Source organism: Erithacus rubecula (assembly GCF_903797595.1).
Source record: "Erithacus rubecula genome assembly, chromosome: 3".
In the NCBI taxonomy this organism is placed as follows: Eukaryota; Metazoa; Chordata; class Aves; order Passeriformes; family Muscicapidae; genus Erithacus; species Erithacus rubecula.
This window is the reverse complement of record NC_136689.1, coordinates 92,298,520-92,320,249: the sequence shown is the minus strand read 5'-3', so window position 1 is coordinate 92,320,249 and position 21,730 is coordinate 92,298,520. Positions and strand designations below refer to the sequence as shown.

At 35.0% G+C, this 21,730-nt stretch overlaps 1 protein-coding gene across 2 annotated transcripts in view; it reads right to left on the bottom strand.

The window, feature by feature from the left end:
• Positions 1-1,315: 1,315 nt before the first annotated feature.
• NETO1 (neuropilin and tolloid like 1) overlaps positions 1,316-21,730 on the bottom strand; it is a gene marked incomplete at its 3' end in the record, with an annotated part of 61,698 nt that continues 41,283 nt past the window's right edge. Inside the window, exons 7-11 of one of the 2 annotated variants that reach the window (XM_079302870.1) lie at positions 18,148-18,376; positions 7,107-7,220; positions 4,277-4,835; positions 3,084-3,158; positions 1,316-1,837 (exon numbers count right to left, since the gene is read on the bottom strand). In XM_079302870.1, coding sequence (XP_079158996.1) covers positions 3,098-3,158; positions 4,277-4,835; positions 7,107-7,220; positions 18,148-18,376 — 963 coding nt within the window. The remainder of the gene's footprint in view (positions 1,838-3,083; positions 3,159-4,276; positions 4,836-7,106; positions 7,221-18,147; positions 18,377-21,730) is intronic. The other variant, XM_079302871.1, reaches the window with a different exon arrangement.

Sequence of the window (21,730 nt, the reverse complement as noted above, 5' to 3'; positions counted from 1 at the left end):
AGATTTCTCCTTTTATACTTATTTATAAATTATGTCCAATACTAAATATTTATAAATATGCATACAAATGTCTGTATGTATATGCATTTCTTTTAGCAAGTCTTTAATTCTTCCTTTATATTGTAATGGATGCATGGGTGCATCCATTTTAAGCATGGATGTTGCAAATATCTTAACATATATTTAAAAAAATGATGATGTGCAAGGACTTGGAAAGGTTAAGGAAAAAACAGTGATAAATAGTATGAACTTTTGAAGAGCTACTGATCTGGAAATGAACTATTAGTGCATGCTGCAAACCCATGTAACTGAGGGATGACTCAGTGACTCTCAATGACTGCAGAGGACAGACAACCGTTTTTGCAGCTAATATGTGAAAACAAACAAATTATTCAAGCTAAAAAAATAGTCATAAAATACATTTAAATGTAAAAATACTCAAATACCTGAAATCCTTATTCTCATGTCACTATTAAGTCACAGTTGTAGAAAACAGATTTTCTGTATTTTTAATTAGGCAAATTATATATTTTATATTTAAATAGCTCATATAGATCACCTTATTTCTAATGTCAGTTTTTTAGGTTTTCTTTTTTCTCATGTTCTTATAGAAACATTCTATTCTTTACATTTTTTTCAATAAATCTAATAATATTTTTATGTAGAAAAACCTAACAACCATGAATGACACAAGATGTTTCAGAAGGAGATGAGATTTGTTTTGGAAGAGAATTTGGAAGATACACTTTAAACATATAATGAAACTATGATTTTATGCATGGTTATTGAGTTCTTAGATGAGGGGGCTTTCAATTTTACAATAATGGCTCTTCAACTTCTAATAATTCCATAACAATGCAACCTCTCAAATTTGATTATTTTGTTGGTTATTAATACTTACAGCTTGAATTACAAATATAATTTTATCTTGCCTAGTGAAATGGTTTCTGTCTGTATTTCTAGAGTTGGAACCCAACCATAAGATTTGTGTAACTGATAAAAATCTGCTAGTCTACCATATTGATGCAAGCTTCCTAATAATTGCCATGGAAATAAATTAGTTAAGAGTACAGAATGGAATACATAGATTATCACAAACCTTTTAACTTAAATTAGGTGATAAATCTTTTGTGAATTAATTCAAATCTTATAAAAATAATGTATTCTGTTCAGTCATTGAGGGATGAGAGACAGTTGATTCTCTGATATATCTGTGTTTCCAGTTCCTAGAAACTACACTTTGAGCTTAATCTCCTGAATTACACAGGACTGGTAAATTAGGTTAAAGAAAACATTGCATTAAACTCAAGGTACAAAATCATTATACATTGTTTTATGTATTTTTATATAAAAGTTACAAGTAGCAAGCATATGACACAGAAATGGAACAGTAACAGCAATAACTGTGAATGCATGCTTTTTACAATGTATCTAATAAAGGGATTTTTGCCAACTCAAATATTCAGTAACATACATGCAGATTAATTTCTCAATGTCAAATTCAGTCATATTGCTAGATGCTTATCCAACAAACGTTTCTATTGAAGTGATTATGAATGGCTAAATACCTGATTTCAATAAATTGTTCCTGAAATTGGGAATTTTACTTGCAACAAAAAGAAGAGAGAAAAAGAAAAAGAGAAATGACTGATAAGCATAATAACCAAAGTCTTATTGCCTTCTAGTAATTTTACTCAACACTGCTGAATTTTTTCATGATAAGAGAATAGCTGGTCAGAGTCCATAAAACCTCTAGCTGGTGTTTCCAAGGACGATAGTTTCACATTTCATTGTAGCATGTTCAAAATCACCCAGGAGCGCACTATTCTCAAGCAGTCTATATAATGAAAACAATGTACATATAACAAAAGTTCAATGTAAATCTTCTTCCACATATCACACAACATACAAGTAAGTAACAAACATAAAAAGATCGACTTAAAGAAAACTATGACTTTAAAAAATAAATTTTAAAAATAAAAGGACTGTCTCAAGAACTAATTTTTTACTCAGGTTTTCAGTAAATTTCCAAATATATTTAATAACTAAGTAGCACTTTGTGGCCAGAAACCAAATTACAAAAGAAATATATTTTTATGCAATGGGAATATCTTGCTAAGGAGTTAGAATATGTTTATACTTCTTAGGTTTGCATAAAGGCAATTAAATTAAATTGGAAAATTGTTCATTCTATCTTTCAGAGGGCTGAGATAGTTCATTAGAGATTTTTCCATTCAGACTTTGCATGTCTGCATGAATAGTTATCTGAAATCAAAACTAAGTAAAAAATACACTCTCTCTGAGAAAAAAAAAAAAAAAAAAAAAAAAAAAAAAAAAGAATAAAAGTGTTTACTTAAACTATCTACAAGCAATTAAACTGTTAATGGATTATTTAACTGTAAAATGTCTTTATACATATATACACATAAAAATGTATATACACATATCTATGTTTATATATGCACATGTATAAACGGACAGACTAGCAGCTATCTATAACTCCATTATAAACATCTGAGATTGTGTTTATGAAGTGTTGATAAAAATTACGCAAAATGAAAAGTCTAGTAAAACACTCCATGAAGTAAATTTAACTTGAAAACATTAACCTTAGTGCTACAGAATCTCCGAATTTGTCAGTAATAGTACATATTCCTCCCCCAACACTTCACCAGAATGGATAAAAAAATGAACTGAAAACACATAGTTCCACATCATACTTGAATTAAATTGCCAAGTTTTGCAATTTTTTCACATGCTGGGGCTCTTTTATTTCCATAAATAATATTAATAATAAATTAAATAAATAAATAAATTGCAAGAGCCATGTAACGCACATGACTTTATAATGCAATTGGAATGAAGATTGTTGGCTGACTGTAATTCTGTCAAGAATAAGAATTAACAGATTTTGCTTAGTGTACAATGCTAAAGTGATCATCTTACTTTCAGATTTTTAGCATTCAAACCTGACTCCATACAAGATGGCATCTAATTTGAGACCTAATATACATTTTAGCAATACAACAAATAAAATGGAAAGCAACAGATGGTTCAATTGCTGTATAGATATGTTTACTTACCTCAGGTTTTTCTCTTAGACCCTAGTTGTGTTGTACTCAGACTCATGTTTGCTTAGAGACCCAATGAGGCAGAACCTGGAATGTTATGGCTATTTCATTCAAAATAATAGTGTTTGCATAGAAAAAATAAATATATTCATATAGATACTTAATAAACAGTACATTTTGATAATCTGATTGATATTCATGAAGTAATTTACATAGACATGCAATTGGATTAAAATAACCAAATAACTATTTTTTTTAAGATAAAAAAATGCCTTAATGTGAAAAGAAAATATGGAGGGCATGTAAACAGCAACAAGAAATGCATAAATAATGCATGCAAGAAAAAATATTAAAAAAGGGTTATATGTTCTTTTTCAAATAAATTGTTCATAATTTTTTTGTTTTCTTTATATTTTACTTGCAAACTTTTAATAATTTGTATTTATACCTATTCAAAGTGCCATATACAGAAGAAATCTTTTATTAAAAATATTATGCTTGATTTTTTTTTTATTGATTAGAAAGATTCCCTTTAACTTCATTCTTATATGCAAATATATATATGAGTTTACTATGTTGTCTCATGTTCTAATCTGTCTATCTATGTTTATTTGACAAACTAAAATACTGTGATCAATAATGGAACAGATACAGTGAAGTTTCAGAAATACTGTCATTCATTATATAAAAGGTAATGTTTCATGAGGAAAGGGGTTTCCTTACCCCAGGACTGCATTCCTCATTCTAGTGTCATGCATCAAAATGTATCTTTTATTTATTGATGAATTTATTTAGAGATGGTTAGACCAACAGTGGATGATATTCAAGGCCACCTCAGTTACAAGGAAACCACAGGTATGTGGCTGTTCCAAAAACTAAATTCAAACAATTTTCTTTGGTATTTAAAGGTTGTACCTGTTCTCTATTGACCTGTGTATGCATGTGGGTATATGCAAATCAGTAAAAGAAAAAGAAAGAAAGTAGAAAGGTAAAATGGAGATACAGGATCCATCAGGAAGGAGAAGCAGAGATGAGAAAAAGAGACAGAAAGGGAGGTAATATAATGGCATATGCTGTCAGGAAACAAAAATTTAAACAATAAATAGAGATGAAAGAAAATATGTCTTTACTGAACAAAGAGTGAATATGCTTGGGCAAATCAGTCCTTACACAATAGTCTTCATCAAAAATCTATTGATACTGACCGCTGAACAGCTTTATCATGTCTGGACAGCCTGTGACTTGTGGTTGGCACCTCTTCAATTTCGTCTATCTCGCACGCATCTGCAGCATCTTGTGAGTAGCTATGCTTCATGACAAGGATATTTCTCCTGTTCATGGGCTGAACAAGTGGTTTTACAGGCTGGGGTTGTATTTCTGTCAAGACAGAAGCATCTCTTGTGCTGAGGTTACTACGGCTGCCCTTAATACTAGACACTTGTGATCCACAGTGATGGTCATGAATGCATTTTGAAGAGGATCTCCGCAGTTTATGATAATTTTCAAAGTCATCTGCAACATCAGCAAGGTCAGCTGTAGTCCCTGTCCCTCTAAGGGTGCATAACTCATAATGAGGAGGCTCAAACACCTCCTGGAACACTGTTTGATCAAAGTCTGTTTTCCTTTGGACAAATTTTTTACGAGGCTGTTTGATCTGTACTATAACAGAGATAACAATGAGGATGACCACAATGCAAGAAGTCACCCCAATTATAGTCCCACTTGTATTCGTAAGTTGGTCCAATAGGTTTGCTTTTCTTTTTTCTGTGCGACAGGGAATAAGAAAAAAAAAAAAAAAAGCACAGCATTAATTGCAGCTCAAGAATAAAAACAACTATGATGGGTTAACAGATTACTGCAAAGCTGAGCCTAGTCTATTTCTGAGTTCACTTAATCAATCCCACCAACAAAAAAGAAAAGAGGAAGAAACCAGATATTTGTGGAAGCCAAATAAGCATGACACAAATCCTCTGTGTGTCTATTCACTTGGAAACTTATTTATTCAGGGTATATTGCAATCTTAATTAAATGTAATAATTATTTACATTTTTTATAAAAAAACAACCACTATAACAAGCAGATGGCTTCAGTGTCACCTTTGAATTCCATTTGGCTGCTAAAGCCCCCAAGAATTTTACAGATGTTCTCTTTATTATTTTCTCTCTTCCAGTAACTATATGCAGCTAGGACATTAGGTCCTATGAAAGAACAAGATTTTACAGGATTTAAGGTCTAATATTTGTTATCTTAGTGGGAATTTTGACATTGTTAAATGAAAAAGCTGAATCAGGGGCAAATAGAAAAGTTATTCAAATTTAGATTTCAGAAAAGAAAGTTATTTCAGTTAGAATTTTTCTAAACAGTCAAAAAATCCAAAAGCTGATCATATTTACTACTCTTTACAAAGGAGCCTTGAATAAATGAGCAAATTCTGCATTGTGAATAAAGCAGAAAAATGCAGTAAAATGATGAAATAAAACCAGTTTCCCCTTCCTCCTGTGCATTTTTCTCTGTGATTTGCTTTCACAAGGCTGCAGGCACAAGATGGTGACTGAGCCTTGTAGAAATTCAGTTGAAAGTGTTTGCGTCAGTCTCTATCAGGCATAGTAAGACAACTGTGGTTAAGTTTCAACACCCAGTTTAGTGTCATTTTTCCTGGCAACCAAAAACATATAAAAGGAATTAACAAAAAGCCTTTGAAATGGAAGTTATTGGCACCAAAACAGTGACATTCATCTCTTCATAATCTCCTAGACACCAAAATTTAACTCTTCAGTATTTCATTGTCTAAGCTTGCAGATTTACTCAATATTTCTCTAACTGATTGACACAGACTTTGGAGAAAAAGCAGAATTAGAAAAAGCAACACTGCAGCAAGCAACATTTTTTCTGGAATCAGCAAACCTCCTTTTTGTAGTCAGAAGAACAAGAGAGGATAAATGCACATGACCTGATGAAAGATACTTAACAAAGGAAATATGAAAATCATTCTGAAAATTGAAGAGTGGTGAAGGTTTTCTGTTTTCCTCTATTGTGAGGAAGTAGAGAATGAATAATCATTTCCCAGTTGTCTGTTTAGTTTCTTTGAAGAATATTATGCTATGCCACAGTTTAGCTGTGTTCTTTTGAAGTAAGTGTTTTTGTGTTTTACCCTATTGCACTGCTTGTCAGGATTTTGCAAGCTTCAGTAGACTTATGGGATGACTGCTAATCCACCTCATTCTGTTTTTTTTTTCTTGATTGGTTCCTAAATTTGGCACATCTCATGTTTTCAGGAATAAATCTGCAGTAGGGGGAGACAGGGGGATATGAGACAGAAACAAACTGTCTCCCTAGCCTGCAATGTAAGTTAGTTTAGCTCTTTTCCCTGAAAACAACACAGGTGTTGGGGCTGCTTTGTTTCTCTCTCTCTCTCTCTCTCTCTCTCTCTTTTTTTTTTTTTTTTTTTTTTTTTTTTTTAAAGAGAACCTCAGAAATATTTAGAAATATTCAGCCAGCACATGGGTAGGAACATCACTCTGTGCCTGTGAAAAAAAGTATTGTATCTGATTTCTAGCTAGTTCCTTGCATTTCAATTTCACTTGATTATAGGTATATTTGTTTGTTTCTTGCAGTGTTAATTCCACCTTCCTTTATAAGACTACTTGGGCTATTATGGGCATAGCATGAAGCTAAAAGACACCTGCTACTCATATGTTACTGCACTATGAAGGTAACTATGGCAAAGGAACCAAAATATTACCTTTAATTATACTTTAGATTGTGTGGAAAGCAGAGACCAAGTGATCAGAAAGCCTCCCAGAAATGCATAAACAGACAGCAGGACATAACCAGTGCAACACGAAAAAAAAAAAAAAAGAAAACTTTGAAAGCAAAATCCACTGGCATTTTTTACATTCCTTCATTTTCTCTATTGTTTAATGTATGCTCTTTCCTGAGCTTTCTTCCATTTGACGCATACTTAACAAGAAACTGAGGATCACATGCTGTATCTCATGCAGTGCAAATGACAACTTTTTGAATTCTACATGTTACCTTTGCAGTGGTTTTCATCCCAGGGATACACACAGTTCTGGAGTCCATTGCAGACCAGTGTATTATTTATACACATATTACTGTGGCAAAAGAATGTGTTGGCTTCACAAGGGGCTAAAAATGAGAGAAATGATAAATTATATTAAATTAGCAAATCATTCAGCTCTCCTCTACAAACACATCTAGGAGTGGCCATGTATTCTATAATAAGACGAAGCTATACAATGCATATTCCTTAAACATATTGAATATTTGGCACACAACATGGAGAACACTCAAATGACCGACTGTTTATTATTCTGTGGCAAGAGGTTCTCAGTTTTGTCTAAAATCACTGAACCTTCACCTAGCATGACTTCCATGGATGTAGTGGGCTGGCTTCCAATCATTGTTGGGAAGTCAACAGTGTGTTGTCACAGATCCAAAACATATCACCCTATGGTCTGCTAAGAAAAGAGTCAACTGTATCCCAGATTGATCCAATGCATGGCAAATGTCTTTAAAAGTTTTTGCTGAAACCTCAATTTTATAAGAAAATTTGTGTCGCTCAAGGAAGATATGTACTTGACGGCACATATCAATGGTGCCTGATCATTTATACATAAAGAAAGTAAAATTATTCTAAAAATCTTTTAGTCATGAAAAAGGCTACAGGTAAGAAGCATCCTTTTGATCACAAATAATGAAGATAAAGAAGCACAACAGTCTTCACTATCCCTGAAGCTCATGAAGAATCATGAAGATTAAAACTGCAGGAAAATGGTTTTACTGATGGCCATATACCATATATTACAACGATGAAGAAACCACCTGAAAGCCTTTGGAAGGTACTGAAGATGCTGCTAAACTGCAGCGTTTATGGAAGTATTGGGACATCATTAGGTGTTGGGGTTGAGAAGCTACTACTCCAAAAGTGTAGAGATAAAATAGTAGAGAAAAATTACACCTCAATCTCTTTTTCAAATGAGAAAGCCCTTTATAACTTAGAAGAGTACAAACTTTGTCAGTGTTAAATTGTCAAAAATTAACCCCTCGTGTATTTTTTTAGTTCAAGCTACCTAAAAGCATTATTATAATTATTTTTAAGGGAGAGTTTACAAATAAACTAAGACCTTAAACTAATCAGAAAGCAGTTATGATGCACATATTACTGATACATTGAGTTTGATTCTGCATGGAAATTGCTCTCCTCTGCAACTTTAGAAGCAGTTCCTATGACAACATAAATGCATAGCAAAGAGAATGGTTTAGTGATTTGCAAATGAAGGACAATACAAAGGATTTATATGCAGAACTTAATGACTCCATATATCATGTCAAGAAATCCATTTACCAGTAAGTGCTTAAGTTAAGATGTTCATAACTGGCATATTTGGAACAGTTATGGTGTGTTAAGCAAATAGTAAATGCCATCAAAATCAAAGTGCACACTCCAAATATGCAACCACTCACTCAGATATAACACTGTACATATACTGCATCTCTTAGCCAGAAGACATCAACCAGCCTGTCCACTGTTCAATTTCTGTATTTAAATCTGGTATGCTATCTCCTGAGGTGCAAGGAGCCTGGTCACATTTAAAGTTTATTATAGAAATGATTCTACTTTATGCTGGGCAAATCAGAAGAGCACATATTAGAAAGGGAGAATACTTAGGGACAGTCCTTATCTATCTATTGCTGTCATTTGGGGACAGTGAAGGCTGAGTCTGAAAGATGCTGTGCCATATCAAGATGTGCCACATCACGTAGATAACACATCAGAGGCATAATCATCCTTTCACACTCTAGCTGCAATCCCTCTTTCCAGGCAAGGTGAGGATCTCTTGGGATGTTTCCCACATGTAGAAACAGTATCACTGCCTACTCTGGGCAAAAAGAAGTGAAAAACCTAAGAAGATCTAAAGTCGCTCATTTAAAATACATAGTGTCCCAAAAAAAAAAAAAAAAAAAAACCCAAAAAAACCAAAACAAATATCAAGCAGAGAAAGTTCAAGGAGTGACATGGGAACAAGTGGGAAATTTTAAAAACAAAAGCAAACCAACAAACATTTGCAGGATTAAGATAGATTATACTATTAAGGTAACCAAAAAAAAAAAAAAAAAAAAAAAAAAAAAAAAAAAAGACAAAAATATGACCAAAACGCCAAAAGACATTTAAAGTATCATTAAGGATTTTCTTAGAAGTGAAGTCAGAAGGAACGATTGCTGTCTGAATTCAGAAGTATAATGGTGGTAAGTAGAAAAGGAGAACTAAAGGAAAGTAGCAAGGAAGTGAAAGCAAGAGGAAGAAAGAGAGAACTGTACATGAAAAACTAATGCAAATAGGCTATTTTATTCTGGCCTTAAAGAAATAGCAAGATTTTCTATGAAATGAAAAAATATTAGGAAATGTTTCACAGATTAGAGAAAAATAAAGGGCAATAACAAAAGACCCTTTTTTTAGATTTAAGAAGAAGGAATCATTACACAAAAAGGTGACAGGGACATCTGGAAATGAAAGGCAAGAGAAATAAAAAAAGAGATTGAAAATGTTAGTTTTCTTAAATTGCATTATTGAATGGTGGAGGAAAAAAAATGTTATCTGAATAAATGTCAAAAACAAGATGAATAGTGAAGAAAAGCAATTTCAGAACCAGCACAGCAAACTTAGCATGAGAGAAACCGAAACATAAGACTCAGAAAACTAATGACATGACTCTTGCTCATGTTTGTAAAATTAAAATTGCCAAGTTCTCTCCGTGGTCCCGTGAACCTGGAGTGATCAAGCTGGACAAGAATTCAGTATATTTCCCTCACTCTAATTAAGGTTTTTTTTTTTTTTTTTTTTTTTAATAAATGAAAGCATCAAGGGAAGCTGAAAACTTGTCAGTCATGTTGCACATGAGGAATTTGCTTCCTTGCCCAAAAAAAGGCACAACAAAGGAGTCTTAAGATGCTACATCAAGGACATTCTAGTAATAACAAAAAGATAAATGAACTGGTGGTAAACCAGATTTTTTCACAGTAAGACGGATCTTGTCCTGATGCTGTTCTAAAGCTTTTACAGAGCCCAGCACAGCCGTGGAATCAAGCAGTATGTGACAGCAAGCTTGTGGATGTTTTCACAAAAAAAACCTATTGCTATCATTTACTTCAACTAGATAAAGCAACACAAACATCTCCACACACCAGAAGCTGTACTTTATTACTCCATGGTCTTCTCCATCACTATATAAAAGCCCTTTATATGAGAGAGGAGGAGGAATGCAGAGAGCTCACCCAGGTGAGAAGCCAAGTGACTTTTGGGCATGATTAGTGGAAAGCACAGTGGAAAGTTACCAACACTGCAGTTTGTGTCTGGACTCCTTGATCAGGAGCAAGCAGTGAATGAAATCGCCTTCAGGCAGCTGGAAGTAGCTTCACGATCACAGGCTCTGGTCCTTATGGATTTCAGCCACCTGATATGTGTAGAGGGCAACTCAACAGGGTAGCAGCAAGCCAGGAAGTTTGCAGAGTGCATTGATAACTTCCTGACACAGGTAATCAAAGAGCTGATGAGGGTAGCTCTGCTGTGCCTCATACTTTTATAAACAAGAATCAATTTGGAAGGCCGATGTCAGGAGCATGAGGTGATAGAGTTCAGGATGCTGCAAAGAAGGAATAAACCAAAAAGCACAATCATAATTCTTGGCCTCAGAACAGCAAAATTTCACTCTTGAGGGGTCTGGTGGACAAATGCTACGGAAGGTGGTTCTGGACAGATACAGGTTCAAGGAGAGTTGATTGATTTTGTAAGAGCACCTCCTCTAAACTCAGCAGTTGTCTGTTCGGACAGGCTGAAAATCAAGTGAAGGTAGCAGTTATCTTGCATGGATGGACAATGAACTCCTGACTAAATTCAAATATAGAAAGGATACACATAAGCAGTAGGGCAGCATGATCCCAGCAGAAATACGACTTCTCTGAGTGGAAGGGGCTGAGGTTAGGGAATGTTTAATTAACTGGACAGATATGAACTCCCAGGTCCCCATGTGATGCCCCCAGTGGGTGACTCACGTTGTGAAGCTACTCTTGATTATCTCTGAAGAGTACTGCTGATGGAGGCCTCAGTGGGCTGGGCAAACAGAATCTTTGAGCATATAAAAAAAAGGAAATGCAAAGTCCTGTGCCTTAGGAGGAATAACTTCATGCACCAGTGGGTGCTGGGACTGACTGACTAGAAAGTAAACTTGCAGAAAAGGGTTTGGTATGCAATAAGATCACCTTGAAAATCACCTTGAGTCAGCAATGTGCCCTTCTGGCAAAGAAGGCCACCAATGTCCTGGGCTACATCAAAACCAGAATTGTCAGCAAGCTGAGATGCATGATCTTTCCCCTCTCTTTAACTCTGGTGAGATCACATCTGCAGTGTTGTGTCAGATTCTGGGCTTCCCAGAACAAAAGGGACACAGATGTACTGAGTCCAGCAAGAGGCCATGAAGGCTTTTAAAGACTTGAGGTGTTGGAGGTGTGAGGAGAGGATGAGACAGCTGGGACTGTTCTGAGCAGGCTCTTGTCAATGCATCCAAACACCCACTGGGAGGGAGTAAAGACAGAGCCAGGCTCTTCTCAGCAATGCCCAGTGATAATACAGGAAGCAATGAGCACTAAAGGAAATGCAGGAAATTCCCTTTAAATGCAAACATTTGCTTTGAGGTTGGTTAAACACTGTGCAAGAGAGGTTTTATGAAGAGGTTGTGACGTCTCCATCACTGAAGACACTCAAAACACAACTGGGCACAGTCCTGAGGCACCTGCTGTGGCTGACCCTGCTTACAGGAAAAGGGTTGGACTACACCATATCCTGGAGTTCCATCCCTTTTGTGGGTCTCCGAAAAAACCCTGACTTCATAAATAGATTAAAAATAACAGATGGGAAAACACAACTGTGTCATTTCTCCTGTATCTCAAACCTGTCTTTAGTCAAGCTCTACCAAGGTCCTGGCCCAGAAATAAGTGAGATAACGTACTAGCAAGTTGAACAATTAATAATAATTATATCGCTACCAAGAAAATTAGAACTGCATATATATTTCAACCTGATATATTTTAATAAACTCTCTAAGGAATTATTTTGTTTTTACAGCATGAATACTATAATCTAAATTAAATCACTAATTAATGAAAAATATTATTAGAAGTTATTTTTCTATTTTGTAATTAAACAAATATTTTTGATAAAAAATAATAGTTTTTATAAAATCATATATACAATACTAAAAATCCCAAAATTTTCATTCTACATTATTTTTAATAATGATATTTTCTTTTTATAAATGTGAGTGCAATGTGTAAGAATACCTTGTATTTTAATATACAAATTTTATAATTCTTGAATTCATTCTAATGTAACATCTGTTTTACAACAGCTATTTATACTGAACACAAGATGGTGCTCTTCTCCTAGAAGATACATTAGCAAGTGCATTAGCAGGAATAGACATGACATCCCATAGTGTTTGTCAGGTATAGGAAACCTATGCTTAAAACCCTCAACTATAATAATTTCTTTATTTTATCAAGAATATAAATATGTTCTGTTTCTAGTACAGATTAGTATATTGCTATATTATTCATTTCATATTATACATTTCCAGGAGGTTTCCACCACAGAATTCAAAAAACCTTCTGTTTGGTATTCGAAGGTTACTGCTTTCAAAATTCTTAAAAATTGAACCAATGTAGTTGCCTATATTTTCTTACTATAGAAAGTAAATTATGTGCCCATAATCTACACTTTTAAATTTATTTAAAAAGTTAATATTTTAATCCTGAATATCCCTAAAGCAGAGAAACATAAAATGTATTAATAGTTCTTCCTTATGCCATCCTTATAAAGCAACATGAAAAAAAGCAGTCGTAATTTGTCTTTCTTAAGAAGTTATACTGATTTCACTCAGATACTAAAATAAATAGTCACAAGTAGGGCATTCCAATTTATACTACAAAATTACAGAATGTTTAAAGCAGTATAGAAATTAAACTTATTCCACATTTTTAATAATTATTATGCCGTTGTGATGATATTGCACAAGTAACAAACTACATTATCTCTGTGCATTAGGCACCATTTTGTTGGGCATTGCAGGATACTCTGGATATAAATTGCAATCATGGGAAAGCCAAAATAGTTTTCCAAGATGGAGCTAAAGACAGGTCTGTTATGGAACTGGTCTGCAGCCTGGCTGTTGCACTTCACTGCAGTGCTTTCTCCCGTGCATTTCTCACTATTTCTCAGCACCATCCACAGCCAGTGCAATTCCTTTCCTTCCAGGGTGTGAACCAGCTCTGAGCAAGCCAGCTTGGGTGCCTGTGCTGCACTTCATTGAACCGTGTGGATTTACCCTTTGAGCTGGTTTCAAGGCAGGGATTTCAGTCCAGGATAGGATAATCTTAGACAAATGTCCTACCCTACTTGTTATTTTTAGGTTTATCTCTCTCTCTCCTTTCTCCCCTTCCTTTCTTGTCATAACATTTTTGAAAATCTTGCTTCCTCCTAAGGGTGAATGGGAAAATTCTGAAATCTTAACAATGGTTAGATGTGAGAAACATTTTACACTGAAGTCGTTAGACATTTCACACCTACTCCTCCTCTACTCAAGATAGCTCATTGCATCATGCTCTGAACACGAATTCTTTAAGTGCAGATCATTTGGATTTTCCCATTGTTCTTTAATGAAAAATAAGGCTTTCTTTCCTCCACAAGAGAAGGAAAATTTAAATTCCTCAGAAGTTCCTTGAATCATCATTGAAATAAAGGAAGAAGTTTTTTTCAGTCTCTTCAAGGAAAAATATTTATTGAGAGACAGTTACATTTGCTTTATTAAAATTATAAAATCATTAAGATTGTTATAGCACTGTGCACTACAAGTATATGATTTTCCACTAATGAAATAAAGGTCTTGTTAAAATACAGCTACTAGAAACTTGAAAATGAGATGGCCTTAATACTGATGCTCTTTCTCAGTCACCCTTAGATTGCACTGTGCAAGATAAATGTAACTTTTATGGATAGTTAATACCATACACAGATCGATAATCTAGTCTTTCAAAAGTACCTGTATTCAGTTTCATGGTTCTTTGTTCAGGGTTTTTTGATAAATAAACTCACCAGAAAATGGCAGGTCAGGAGCCTGTGCTCAGAGCTCCAGCCTGTGTTTTGTTAATACACTCTGGGCACCACAAACAATTATTTTGTTCAGGGTCAGAGAGTCACTGGGATGCTTAAACAGTGAGGGTTTTTCACTAGAGATAGCTGCAAATAGCACAGAAGGGAAGAAAATCACAGATGAGTGCTCACCAGCAAGGAGGCAATCCCGATGGTTTCTTTTTAAAATATTAGTGTGGAAGCAGAGAGCAAAACCAGCAGAGCTGCAGTCTGTCTACATTCCTAAATCTTTGCAATGAGAAACTGCCTCTTCACAGGTTGCACTAAACACCTTGCTGTTCCCTTTTTCAGTACTTCCCTTAGCTTTACCACAAAAACACAGTCCCTAGCACTGCACACCTGCAGTCCCTTTTCCCCATTAAAGAACTCCCCATGCTGGGTGATCCTCTTCAAGTTTGTAAACAGGGACTTGAGTGCCTTTACTTGATCAAACTGCACACTGCTCTTCTAAGCATGGCCTTAGACTTCTGTCTAAATAATGGGTTTTGTTCATAAAAATAAAAGAAGAATGATAGAACATTAGGAAAGTTGTGTTTGACAGGGCTCTAAAACCAGACTTAGAGCTCCAAGGGACAATAAGAGAAGGAATGAGGTTTTCCTGGTCCGGGTTTTCTGGTTTCTGGTGCAGGGTTATGGACACAGAAGGAAGCCGTGATAGCAAAGAGTGGTCAGAGGTGAGAAAGGGAACATCTTGTCTGCTGTGCATACAGAGGGTTTCTCTCTTATCCCATATGCCCTGGTTCTACAAATCTGCTTTTAGGCTAAAGTGTAGGTGTGTCTGCTGAGAAGCAGCAATTTGAAGAAGCTGTAGGTGTAGCATGCCTGTCATTAATCAGCCTGGAGATCACTCTGCAATCATGGAAAATTAAATGAACAGCTAGTCAGTGGGTGAGAAAACAAAGATTCATTTTTCATGTCTTATCAGATGAACAGACATCTTTTGATTATACCAGATTTTTGTTTACCTTTTACTGATTCTTATATTAATTCATTGGATATTTAAACTCTAATGTAACAGTGACTGCCATGCACAAAAATTTGATTATGCTTTGAAGATATCTTAAAGATCATAAAGGTAAGGGTATAAGGAGTCAAACCCCACACTGAGAGTTGGAATAGTTAACAATGCTGACAATGAAATATCAGATGATCACTATAAATTGCCACCTATTAAGAATTAATCAGCTGTTAAGTGTTTCTTAGAGCTACTGTTTTTGACGATGATGACGATAATGAGAATCATTCTTGTTTTTCTGGTGCAGGAAATTTAACAGTCTCATTCATTACATGCCTTTCCTTAAGACATATTCATAGCACTGCTACTCTGAAAGGATCACTGTGAGAGGTTTGGAAACTTGCAAGACCACTTTTTAGATTAAAAAAAAAAGAAAAAAAAAAAAAGAAAAAAAAAAAAAAAAAAAAAAGCATATGTATTTTAAATTGATTTGGAACACACTGATTGAAACATGAAAATAACCATAGAAAAAATCTCTAAGATTTCTCTGTTCTACACAAATGTCAAGTCCCCAGGAAATGACTCTGCAGCAAGAATAAACACTGAACAGCTTTACACTGAAAGAAAACAATTCTCAGGCTTAGTGCTTGTTTAAACAAGATACCAATTCCAGTACACAGAGCCTTGTGTAAGGGAAAACTCACAGTCTCAACAGTCTAACTTCACACCAAGGAGAGGAACTCGAGGAGTAACAGATCACAACACTTCCTGGTCATTCCCATAGGAACAGTAAATACAGAAATTCTACTTTGTCACTCTTTCCCATGCACATTACTGCAACATAAATATATTCTATTTTGTTCCCTTCTCAGCTCTGTATGAACAAAATTGAACTTTTTCCTCTTTCTTTGTCCCTGAATAGACACACAGGTGTCTGTTCCCTGATGCACATCTCCCTGAATGAGGTCTGACATTCCTTCTCTTCCATGCAGATGATCTAATTATTCCCACAGGCTGCTGAAAGGCGTTGCAGTTTACATGCCATGAGCTGTGTTTCAGAGTGCCTCACTGACATCTGTTCTAGCTGGCTCCTGACAGCCAGCACCAGTATGTGGCATAGGGCAGCACTTAGGGACAACTAACAAGGCACACAAAATGCCATCTGCATCACCTGTAAATCTTTGAAGCCAATTTCCAGCAATAAAATCACAGATGCAGTTTCTTCTACTACTTATGAGCAGGCTATGTAGACATATTTCAAAGTATTATTTAGCCTTTAATAAATTTTCAGCTTTTAGTGAGCAATGACTCTTCAGAGTTCATTTGCAGAAAACACCTTGTGCTACTATTTTGAATTTCTCAGTCAGAATACTATTCAGTATAAACTATCATCTGCTTACAAGAAAGGAGTAACTCATAAGATGTAGCATGTCAGGTAAATGTATTAGGAATACTGTAAGAGAAAAAAAACAAACCACTTTTTCCTTATTTTTACACTATATTTATCCTTTAAAATATGAGAACTTTGCAAACATACACTTATTCAAACTTTTGTTTCAAATTAGTCATCATAGTGCTTCACTCTCCAGTTCTTTATATGCTGTGAAACTCCAGTGTCTATGCAGTTGTTTCTAAGGTAACAGATCAAGATGCCTTGTGAAAAAAATGAATCAGATCTTGAATATTCAACACATCTTCAGTTGCAGAAATGAGAAAAGGGCAGTATCATCTCAACCAAGGGTTCTTTCTCAGTGTCTTTTAGACCCCAGCCTGATTTGCAGGCAAGAATAATATAATCGAGGACCCTAAGGCTGCAAGTGTGAGAGTACAGTGGCGTATGCAGTTTCAGCCATGTAAAATGTCAGAAATTTTTAATCAGAGCCATAATTAAGGAATTACGGAGGCTGTTCTCAACAGAGACTCGTTGCTTCATTGCAGGGTACACACACACAGAATACAGATGAAGAATGTGTTTGGTAGGTTGAGCCTTCATTCCAACCACTGACAGCTGCAAAGAAATCTTTCTGTCAGACAAACGATGCACAAACCAAAAACACATTAAAAATTAACATGAACCAGCATGTGACAATAAATGCACCTTTCTAAAGGGGCCAAATATGTATTATTCCTATCAAAGAAAACAAATTGATATCTTTCACAGGTCTTTCACAGGATTATCTGGGTCAATCGTTTTCAGTGAATGGAGCTATTGCGTGTTGTTGAGGGATTTTTGTGATTGGTTTGATTGTTTCTTTTCTTAAACTGGCTAGAACTATGTTTTGCTTCTTTCACTGTCTTTCTTATTATCTGAGTCCAGATTTCATATAAAAATATAAATGAAAGTAAGGCACATAAAGAGAATATTAGCCAAAATATTAAAGACTTTTATAAATCTTTTGTTGCTACAAAAAATCTAAACACTTTGCTTAACAATATCTGACACACATCACATGTTCACTGATATATGCACACACCCACTACCTGTGATAAAATAATCATAAGGTATTTTTCAAATGCATACCATAATGAGATCTAAAAAGTCAAATTCAGAGAAAATGATCTGACTTGATAAAAACTTTCAGAGCTATACTCTTTCCCATGCTTTGCAAGGAAAAGTTTGCATGTAGCTTGGGGATCAGACTAAAGTCTCAGTTATATGACTGGACAGGTCATGAGCACTTGTATCTGTTTCCTTGGTTTTGAATCTTGTGGTCTGTCTGCTGCATTACAAATTATTGCTCACCACAAATGCTTGGAATAAAAACTGTTCTGAATATTTACATAGCTTGTTTGGCAACATGCTTCAGTAATTGCTCTGCATGAAGAAAATATTAACAGATTTTGGGACTTGTATCATTTGGCGAACTGAAAGGCAGACGCATTAATTAGGGTCTTACGTTCTTGGAAAGATGTGAAGAGCATCTGGAATCGGCTGTTTCGGCTGCCTTCATCTGCCCACATGCGGATCACACCCAGACCTGTCCTCAGCATTACATCATTAGCAACTGTGCTGCAAAACTTGGCCTTCAGATCCTCCACAGAGCTGCTGCCGTCATACACCGCTACAAAATTCCTTTTGCATTCGTTGGAATTCTGCATCTCGTAGTCCAAGAATCGCAAATAGATCTATAAATCAATCAAACAACAAAGGCAATATGTACACACATCTGAGAATGACTGAAAAAGCATTAAGCAATTTGGCTGTACATTGTAGGGGAAGGAATGCACAACAATTCCATCAGAATAATTTTTCTGGAACTAGTGATCCATAGCGCACTTCCTTGGAAGGCCATTAATATGCAAATTTAGCACTGTTTCTACTTCCTGGTTTGCTTTTGTCCATCTTCCAAGTAAAATGTCTCAGATTATTTAGATATTTCTTTGATTTTATCCACAGTAAGGTCCTAATTTCCAAATATATACTTTTCTTTCAGAATTATGTACAATGGTTCTTCAAGCTGAAGGACAGATAAGCTAGAAATTTCTTCTTTTACTGCTTGGTGTAATATTGCTCTATTACATGACTGACATGTGAAATAATAAGGCAAATCATTGTTGCTCCCTCCCTAGAGTCTATGTGTCATCTTACACATTTCTGCTACACTGATTCAGGAAGTGAGAATCTGAGAGCCAGGCAGAACTCCATCATTAATCTTTATATATTTCCTCAAAGATCTGGCCACCATCTCAGGTCTTCTAAACAAAGTATTTTCATAATGCATTTTCATAATTTAATAGGCTTGAAATAAAACATGTTTTGTGGAAACTCCTAGAAACCTATGTATTTTGCATACAAGCTAAATTGTCTCATAAATTAATAGATATATTGCCCTTTGCAAAAGAACTCTTTAAATCTACCAAAAAAAAAGAAGCAGGGATGAGGACAAAATGCTATTCTTTGATATTCAACTGTATATGGACTTTAATAGGGAAAACCACCAATTTTAAAAGCAATTGATTATAAAAGCAACATCAAATATTCAATCCACAGAGAAGGCAAGTACTACTTTCAATAGACATGATATGTAATTAAACTGCCAAGGGTACTCATGAGATTTTAGGAGAATTATACAGAAAGGTTAATTAGGGCAGAAATCAAATAAAAAACAGTAAGCATACACAGCATAGAGCTGTATGCTCTATGTAACTTGAAAAAAATTACTAAAATGATACCTCACTGTATTAGATATCAAATATACTTATTTTCAAACAATTTTATTGACTTCAGGTATCTTTTTATATGCACAGAACAAATGCTTAATAGGCTTCTTCATTTGGCAAAAAGTACACAAGCAACAAGACTCATAATTTCACCTCATTAATATATTAAAGCTCTTATGGTTTGAGAATTATGTGCTCTCAAGCAGTCTGGCACAGCTTAATAATAGCTCAGGTTTCTTAATAGGCCTTTTAAGGTAGTGTATTATGGTATATTTTCATTCCTTGTTATGTTTTGCATAAGTGTCCCTCTGAAAAGAATATTTGGAAAACCTTTTTACTAGCAAATGAAATTAGGTATAATAAAGGTACACATCTTTTTTCTAATCTGTTATTCTTACAGTAACCCTTACCCGTACTCCATCATTTCCATCCTTCAGAAGAGTCCAGAGGAATATATTTCAATTAAAATGCAGATAAGTGTATTTTATTTTCACCACATATCCTGGAATTTACATATTATAAATTAAGGATTCTGCTTAATTGGTCTCTACAAAATGGAACAACTAACAGAAATACACAAAGACATATTGAGGTATCAAGGTATATCAAGGTATAGTTTTTATATCAAGGTATAGTTTTTATAGTGTTTCTCACTTCATTTACTGGCTGTTGGGTAAAACAATGAAATGATACACACTATTGTGCTGACAGAGAAAGATCCCATATGAGGGGATCCCATGTGGGGGAGGGAGGTATGGGAAGTGGCAGAGCCATGACACAAACACCCACCAACTGGCCATGTTTGGGATGGACCAGAGAGCTGCTTCTGTGTCCCCGTCATCACATCCTCCTTCTCAAGCAAGGGAGTAACAGCCCCTGTGCAGCCCTGGCACCCAGCCTCTCCTGGGAAGCTGCTGAGACAGCCCATTGTCTACATAACTTAGGGAATTAAATGTGCCCCTTGCTTTCCTTTTCTCCATTAACCAAGGCAGTCTGCTTCAGACAGGTGTCCCAGTTCTTGCCAGCCTTCTCACAGCTGATGCAATGAAATTTTCCTGCAGCTGATTGCACACAATATTGCATACATGTGACTGTTTCCCAGGAAGAGAAACATGTCAGATAGATGGCTCACAGAGAAGAGAAGGCTTGAAACATGCTTTGTCATGAATCATTAGTTTTATTGTCTATATATGCCTGTCATATGCACACCATTTATATTTATATGCCATATACATACAGATATAGATAGATATAGATATAGATATATAATAGACCACAAAGTTACAGTGCAATGTAACACATCACATTTTTATCTATTCCCCTCTTCAGGAAAGCTCATATTATACTGTATTAATCTGATGGCAGAACAATAATAAAACGATACTTACTGGGTGAAAGGCCTTGTACACTTGTTCACATATTCTCTATTTCTATCCTGCTGCCTTTTATATATGCATTTGTATGTACAATTGCATATATAAAAGCACATTTCTTTTAAAGGGTATCCCATTTCTGTAATTTTTATGTAATATTTATGAGTTTTCATTCTTACAAGAAATGTGTGCTAATCCTCACTGTGGTTACAAAATATTAGCTCTCCCAGCAATTTCCAGCACTCATCTATTATTCCTGATCTGTTCAAAAACACTGTTCATATAGCAGTACAGACAAAATCTTATTTCTATGGGCTTATCATTTGACATTCTTTAGTTTCTGGAGGCACACTAGCCTTATAAAATAGTAAAATATTTCTTAGAGTAACAGTCATAAATATTGAAAAAGAATCAAGAGAAAAATAACTCAGCATTTTGTTTTTAGTTTTTCAGTGAAGAAGCCAAAAACTTCAGTTCTTCCCAAGCCTGAATTCTGCTGTCAGTCATACTTGTTCATTCCTCTGTGTGGGAAAATCAGCAAAAGTATAATGTATAGACCTGATGGGTAGTGCAACCACTAAAAAGAAATATTTAACTTAAAAATCTATGTCTATCTTGTAGAAAAAAAGATGGCCTTTTCTCCAATTACATGAAGTTTTGTAAATTAGAGAAAATAAGTTCATGATATTCTGAGGTGAGTTGGAGCTTCATTCTTATAATTGTCTTTGAAGATGACTACTCCCAGAACTTTCTATAAAATATTGAGGACTTGATACAACACACCCTGAAATCAATGGGTTTATTTCAGCCTATTTATTTGAATCAGACCTTTGGCTTAATACTGAAGTGCATTTTTAAAAACTGGAAACTGATTACACAAACTGACAACCTGATACTGGATCAGATTTTATTTTAAAAAGCTGGAATAATTTAATTGCATCTGCAC